This window comes from Lupinus angustifolius, chromosome LG02, assembly GCF_001865875.1.
Source record: "Lupinus angustifolius cultivar Tanjil chromosome LG02, LupAngTanjil_v1.0, whole genome shotgun sequence".
NCBI lineage: Eukaryota > Viridiplantae > Streptophyta > Magnoliopsida > Fabales > Fabaceae > Lupinus > Lupinus angustifolius.
In genome coordinates, this window is record NC_032010.1 from 4,465,941 (window position 1) to 4,473,348 (window position 7,408).

A 7,408-nucleotide genomic window follows, 5' to 3' on the forward strand; every position below is an offset into this window, starting at 1 on the left:
CTATCATTAAACCTTGCTTTGTTTCTAAAAAATCAAATTGTAGCAATAATATGAGTTATGAAAATAGAGAAGGTCTCTTTGGTCTGAGAGCTCCACTCCCTATTGCTTGTCCTCCAAAGAGCAGAGCAAGAGGAAGTGTCTATGTTGATGGAGAAAGTGTAGTTCAACCAGCACCAAAATTGTTGAGCAAAAGCACAATGAAGGAAGATGTGATTAGAGGACTCAAGATTTTTGTTACAAAGACTACACATTGATACTAAATTGCATCCTCTTTTCAGAAGGTTCTCATCCGCGAGAATTTTATTATGTTTCCATCTCCAAGCTATGAAGGATTTAGAGGGGGAATTGTAGTCGACCAAATTTCCTTGAACCACTTCACTAGGTTAGCTTGGGAAGATATGTTGGAGTATGCATCTTTAAGAGATAGATTACCATCAGTTGTTCCATGTCAAACCATCTTATCCTCACGATTTAGAATTAAGGTCCTTGAGATTACTTTGGAAACATCCGGGAAAAGCTCCACCAATTGTCTAGGAATTGTCCATCTACCTTGATGAATGAAGTCAACAACATAGGCTTTCAGATTAGGACCAAGATCTGAAGGGATGTGCAAGAGATCCACCAAATATGATCCTAGCCAGTTGTCAGTCCAGAATTTTATTTTGGCTCCATCCCCAACTAGCCAAATGGAATTGAGATGGACACATGCCCAATTTGCCTTAATTCCAGACCAGATTGAAGATTTGTAGTATCTAGTAGAAATTCTGCAATCCCTACCAAACCTCTTCCTAAAGAACACAACCCAGTCTTTGCTTGAAGAAAGCATAGTCCAAGAGAGCTTAATGAGATAGGCTTTGTTCATCTTAGATATGGACTTGACACCAAGACCACCAACCTGTGTTGGGGAGCAGACTTGTTGCCAATTAACAGTGACTAACTTTTTGACTTCAGTATCTCATGCCCAAATGAAATTTCTTATCTATTTGTCCAGAGCTTTAAGTAATTGAGCAGGCCAATCATATATATGGAATGAGTAAACCAACATGCTTTGAATAATTGATTTGACTAACTCCACTCTGCCCATGATTGTAAGGCATGAACCTTTCCAAGTTGCCAACTTCTGATTAATTCTGTCAGCAATTGGTTGGAGATGAGCCCTTTTAGGCTTTCCTTTGAACACAGGGACACCAAGGTATGTGAAGGGGAGAGATCCAGCATTAAAACCTAGGAAAGAAGAAAGGTTAATTATTTTCCTAGGATTAGAGCTTGCAGTGAAGAATTGACTCTTTGATGCATTTATGTTCTGGCTAGAAGCTTGGGCATAAGTTGAGAGAAGGAGTTTGAGTTCCCTAAGCTCTCTTTTTACTCCCTTGCAGAAAATAAGCACATCATCATCATATAGCACATGGCTCAATGTTTGAAGAGATGAAGGACCACTGATTGTGCTCAACTTGCCATGAGCCACTAGATTTAAGATACCCCTGCTCAAGACCTCCTCAGCAAGACAAAACAACAGAGGGGGTAGAGGATCCCCCTGTCTAACCCTTCTCTTGCAACCAAAATAGCCCACATTTTGACCATTAACACTAATTGATAGTGTAGCTGAGTGAAGTATAGCATGAATCCAAGAGGTAAAATTTTGGCTAAAACCAAAAGCTCTGAGAGTGTCCTTTAGAAATTCTCAATCTATAGTGTCAAAGGCCTTTAATATGTCTAGTTTTAAGATTAGGTTGCTACCAAAAGTTTTGTGATCCAACAAATTTGTTGCTTCAGAAGCTAGACAAATGCAGTCTTGTATGTTTCTATCTCTTATTAAGCGCTTTTGATTACATGAGACAATTCTAGAGGCAATAGAGGCAAGCCTATCAGCCAAAACCTTAGTGATGATTTTGAATTGAAAGTTTGCTAGAGCAATAGGCCTGAAATCACGAACTCTGTCAACACCAAGGAATTTAGGAATTAGGACAATAGAGTTAGCATTCATGTTTGGAAAAATCCACCCCTGAGAGAAAAATTAGGACACTGAGAGACAAACATCATGGCCAACTATATCCCAGAAAGTTTGGAAAAAGACTCCCCCAAAACCATCTGGCCCTGGTGCCCCATCACCATTCATAGCAAACACTGCATTCCTGATCTCCTCCTTAGAAGGCATCATGGTTAGCATGGCATTTTCCTCCTGAGAAACCAGGTTGGGAATCACCTCCTAGATGAGAGAATTCTGTCTGGTGGAATTTTTAGATGCAAATAGATTCTGAAAGTAATCCAACACATGATTTCCTATCTCCTCCTGATTAGTTAACAATCTATTCCCATCCTTTAGCAAAGTCAGAGACTTAGTTGCTTGCCTTATTTTTGTGACTCTATGAAAAAAGGCAGTGTTTCTATCCCTATTAGTTTTTCAATTTATCCTAGCTTTTTCTTTCCAAAAGGATTCCTCAACTTCAAGAGCAAGCAAACGGTTGTGTTGAGTCAAATTTTCCTGATCTCTCAAGTCCTGGCTAGGCATAAGAACCCTGGAATTCTGAATGAGCTCCAATGCTGCCATAGCATTTTTAACATTAAGATGTATATTACCAAAAAAATTTATGTTCCAATGCTTTAGCTCCTTCTTAATAATCTTAAGATTTTGAGATAGAATATACATAGGGCATCCATAGCAAGACGTGTTCTAGATAGTCTCCACCACCCTCTTGCAATCTTCATGCTTAATCCACATTTTATGAAACCGAAAAGGAGATGCTCTCCTAACAGAAGAATTTGAAGTGAACAGAATAGGATGATGATCCGAGGAGATTCTAGGCAGAGTACAACAAGAAGTTTGACTCCAAGCACTGAACCAATCCTCATTACACAAACTTCTATCCAAACTTTTTTCAATTAGAGCATCCCTTGATCTTCTATTAGACCAAGTGAACAGATTACCTCTTGTGTTGATATGGATCAAGTTAGAGCAATCAGTGAAGGTTTTGAACTCATTTGAGGGTAGTGCATGAGGAATTCGAGGACCTCTGGTCTCATTAGCACCAAGCACTACATTAAAGTCTCGTATGCAAGTCTAGGGACCAGCATTAGCATTTATCTGAGAATTCAAGTCATACCAGAGGCTTCTTCTCTGGATATAATTAGTATGAGCATACACAGCACAAATGTAACATCTTTTGTCTTCTATTGAAACTGATATAGTGATGTGCTGAGCAGAGTTATGCAAAACAATAGGGGAGTGATCATAGCTGCATAATCTCCAAAGGTTAGGCAAATTGTTTCCTCTATTATTGGTCACAAAAAGTTTCATTCGAAGTTCATTCCAATAGGAACCCTGAATAGTCTCTTTAGATATCATAGGCTCAACAATAAACAAGAAATCTGTTTTATGAGTTAAGCAAAGGTTTTTCAGAACCAACCTTGTATTGAGGTTACCAAGACCTCTACAATTCCAATAGAGAACTATCATTGGACAGTGTTAGAATGCCCACCCCTACGGGTATAGTGAGTTCTCTCAGTGATCCCTTTCTTTCTCAGCTTTTTCTTTTGAGATTTTGACAGAATATGAGTGAATTGTTCCTCTTCCTCCTCCATGTTGTCATCAGCCCAAAGCCTGCCAACTATCTGCATATCCTTGGTTGCATTTTGATTTTCCAATTCCTGTGTGTCAAGCACTGTGAAGTTGTCTTCAATGTTTTGTGGCACTGAGGGATCATAGGAATCCTCCAAGTTTTCATTGTCCGGAGGATCTTGCTCTCCTTTCTTTTCTGGAGTATTCTCTACTCTTTCTATCCCCTCTAAACTTGCCTCTTCCCTATTATCAAACTCCAAACGGATGACTAAATCATCAATTTTTTTGATATTAGAAACCTCATCCTCTTTATTTAGCCTTGTTTTAGGGTCTGATTCCTCTGCCTTCTTCCTAGGAATATCCTTTTCCACCTTCTTTTTAGTCAATCTACGACAGTTGTTATGCACGTGGCCAATATTATTGCAACTAGTGCAATATGGTGGAACATTTTCATACTCAATCCCAACAAAGAAGGCAAATCCCCCTCTCTACAAAAATTTGATCATGTAAGTCCTCTCTAATGTTTATCTCCACCAACACTCGAGCATAATGCCCAAATGATCTCTTGGATGTTGCCTCATCCAATGATATGGGAGTGCATAATCCACCTGCAATGGAAAATAAGATCCTCAGGTTCCAATATTCCTGTGGAAGCTCGAATATTTTAACCCAACATTGAGAGTGGGATTGTCTTTGATGGCTTGGGTTGAAGTCTAGTGTCCATAGGGACATCCTAAGGAAACCTGGTTTCAGAGACCATGCCCCCATTGCGCAGATGCTTCTCATATCTTCCACTGAAGAGAATGAGAAGTCATAATAACCCTTGCCTAGAGACACCATGCTCCATGGGCCTATCATCTCCCACATCTTATTGAGCTTGGATTTCAGATCTGCATACTTCATAGGATTGTCCCCCTTTGCTAAGATGAGCCTCCCATGAAGGTGATTTCTACACCTTTGCAATCCCGCTTGATAATCTTCCTCTGGGATTTTTATGGCAATTGCATCTCCATGAAGGTGACTAATGCGAAATGGCATGAAACTAGATTCTTTTTTTGATAAGGAAAGGAAATAATGGATTAAAAAGGATAATATGTACTAACTCGTTACAAACCGAAGTAGAATAATATCGAGAAAAAACTAATTGCACCCTACAATACAAGTCCAAGGATTCATATACCAATTAGTAAAATAAAACGCATTTAAGCCTACGGCAGAAGAAAACTTAGACCAATACCTTATGTGAATTAGGTTCATGAAATGAATGAAACTAAACTCCTTCTGTCCAAAAAATAACGACATTTCTCATAAGCCAAATTGACCAAACAATAAAAACCTAGAGTATAATCCACATCAGAGACCGTTTTCTCTTCTAGCGTAAGCCTTAAAATGTAGCTTAAAAAGATATGAACAAGAGTTAAAGAGAAGAATTGGATGAGACAAATAGATGTTTAACCGATTCTGAATTATGTGAACAAAAAATACAAACCAAGTTCAGATTTGTCTGAATGATCAACCTCTTTTGAAACTCAATCTTCGTTATTACCTTCCTCCTAAGTAGCTTTAAATTCTTATTATCAAACATTAACATATTAATTACCTCGTATAAAACTTTGAACTTTTTAATTGATTTTGTATGTTATGATATATGTATATGTGTATTATGTACCAAAGTCCCACATAGGGCAATTCAATAAGTTAACTTCAAGTTTTATGTATAAAAGGAAATGACTTCTAATTAGTTGATTCGTCAAGTTATTCAGTTCCACTTGTGGATTGATTTGAGGTTTAATTCAAAAGGATACATTCACATACAACAATAACAAGGTAACTTTGTTCCATTATTTCTTCCTTTTATGAGCATTTATTTATTTAAATTACGATTTATACTATTTATTTATTTATTTTATTTGTGAATTTAAATTTCTTATCTTTGTATATTTTTTCATTAGTTATATTTTCTAATAATTTATGAGTTGTTTTTTTTACCTGATAAGGGTATTTTTAATGTAACTTTTATTCGTTTGACATATAATAATAAGATGAAAATCTTTAGTGCATGATTCATTTTAATGTACTATCCAGGAATGTGATGATGAATCCATAATATTGCTTGAACTAGGTTGTATCATCAATGATAATCTCTACCTATATGCATATGGTAGAGAGTAAAGTGGTGCTCCAACTATTGGTTTTCAGCTCAAGCACAATAAGGCAATTGATAAAATGGGTGGCAAAAGCAATGTGAGAATTTCATCTTCCCTATCTATCTCTTCAAATCCTATTTTCCCAACAATCAGATGCAAATTATTTCCTTGTTTAATACTTTTTGTGATGACAACATTATTTGTGTTTACCACAATTGAATATAATTGATTATGAAAAAATAAAGTTCATGTGACTGCAATTACGTTATCATATGATTATGTAGACTATTACCAAACCACAATATTGTCACCTTAAACTTATTGTTCTTCCTTTGTTTTGAATTTGTCCTTAGCTTCTTTCCCAACATAAGCAAGAAGAGGAGCAACCTAATTCTGAATGCAAACTACGACGTGATAGCAAATGGTTTTGTATATCTTTCCCTAATCTTCCTACCGAGTTATTTCCTCTTGTAGGCCAAGCCCTATAAGAAGTGGAATGGAGATTTTGGTGTTAATTTTGGTTTTATTGACCATTGCTTCATGTTTGTAAAGCTTAGAAGGCACATGAGCTGCAAAGCTTTGCGACTTGTCAAACTCTTGCATACATATTGGGTATGTATAGTACCCATTTTTGTAGTTTGGATGGCTATGAATATGGGATAGGGACCGTATATCTCTAACGGTGTCTTATTCTTTGTCTCGGCCCAATGACATTTTGACACATGAATAAAAGAAAAATTTATTAACTAGGAAGAAGAAGGAGCCACTATACTTCGGAGTTTGTCTTTGTTAATTCCATTAGGTGAAAGAATAGGATAAGAGTTAGAAGTGGAGGTTGGTATTCCATGATATTATGGATACCAGGAAGGTAATTAAGGCTTGGTTGTTAATCGTACCTTGATCATGATAATTGGTATTGAGATTGTAAATGTAATGTTCCAAAATTGATACATTATACAAAATATTAGAGTTCATTAGTTCTAGTATGAATGTTGCTTTAAGAATCATAATATAAAGATTGATTTATTTAAACAAGTTTCTTATTCAACTCTTGAATTTTTATATCTGAAATTGCATAAAATTTATTTGTCTAGACAACATAATTTGGTTATTATATAAGCCCTAAATCAGTTTAAAACTATATATTTTATATACAAAAAACAGAACAATTGCCCGTCTAGCTCAGTTGGTAGAGCGCAAGGCTCTTAACCTTGTGGTCGTGGGTTCGAGCCCCACGGTGGGCGAGTTTTTGTTTTGTCCTAAGCTAACAATTAAAGGATTATAAGTTAAGAACAAAAAAATGCACATCCGCGAGGAACCATACGGAATAAGATGCTAAACAAAAATACCATATTTATATGGAACCACATACACTTATCAACAATTACATATTTCACATTCCTCTTCTTGAATAGATAAAAGTATCATCTTATTATAAATAAAATAATAAAAATGTCATTTTATTGTAAATAAAATAATAAAAGTATCGTAACGTATCATTTTTATTTGTGTTTGACAACACTTCCTCTATGGTAACGACATTTTTATTATATATACTTAAGTTGTTATAAGTGATAAGATATTAAAATTAAATAATAACTAAGAAGATAACAATAAATTATAAGTAAATTGAAATAAAATGAAATTAACTAAATCCTAAATAAGATCATACTCTATCAAACGAAATATCCTTTAAAAAAATATA

The 7,408-nt window shown here is 35.7% G+C and overlaps 1 protein-coding gene, 1 long non-coding RNA gene and 1 other non-coding gene across 5 annotated transcripts; 2 read left to right on the forward strand and 1 right to left on the reverse strand.

Annotated features, from left to right (window-relative positions):
• Positions 449 to 2,158, reverse strand: LOC109326106. Its single transcript, XM_019558774.1, has 4 exons — positions 2,022 to 2,158; positions 1,831 to 1,934; positions 1,040 to 1,602; positions 449 to 895 (listed from the first exon to the last, which is right to left on the reverse strand). The coding sequence occupies exons 1-4, from the start codon at positions 2,156 to 2,158 to the stop codon at positions 449 to 451; spliced, it is 1,251 nt and encodes a 416-aa protein (XP_019414319.1).
• LOC109328773 lies at positions 5,317 to 6,689 on the forward strand. 3 transcript variants are annotated; one of them, XR_002105478.1, is made up of 3 exons: positions 5,317 to 5,383; positions 5,642 to 5,800; positions 6,057 to 6,689. It is a non-coding gene; the product is annotated as an uncharacterized LOC109328773 (long non-coding RNA). The 3 variants fall into 3 exon arrangements; XR_002105477.1 differs by having other exon boundaries at positions 5,642 to 6,689; XR_002105479.1 differs by having other exon boundaries at positions 5,319 to 5,383; positions 5,679 to 6,689.
• Positions 6,875 to 6,947, forward strand: TRNAK-CUU. The gene has a single exon. It is a non-coding gene; the product is annotated as a tRNA-Lys (tRNA).

Excerpts from the sequence above, each read along its gene's own strand:
- LOC109326106 (XM_019558774.1), bottom strand. The coding sequence starts at position 2,158 with ATGATGCCTTCTAAGGAGGAGATCAGGAATGCAGTGTTTGCTATGAAT. Across the intron at positions 1,935-2,021 it reads CATGATGTTTGTCTCTCAGT|AGTTCGTGATTTCAGGCCTA; the intron begins GTCCTAATTTTT and ends TGGTGTTGACAG. Across the intron at positions 1,603-1,830 it reads TGCCTCTAGAATTGTCTCAT|CTACACTATCAATTAGTGTT; the intron begins GTAATCAAAAGC and ends TACTTCACTCAG.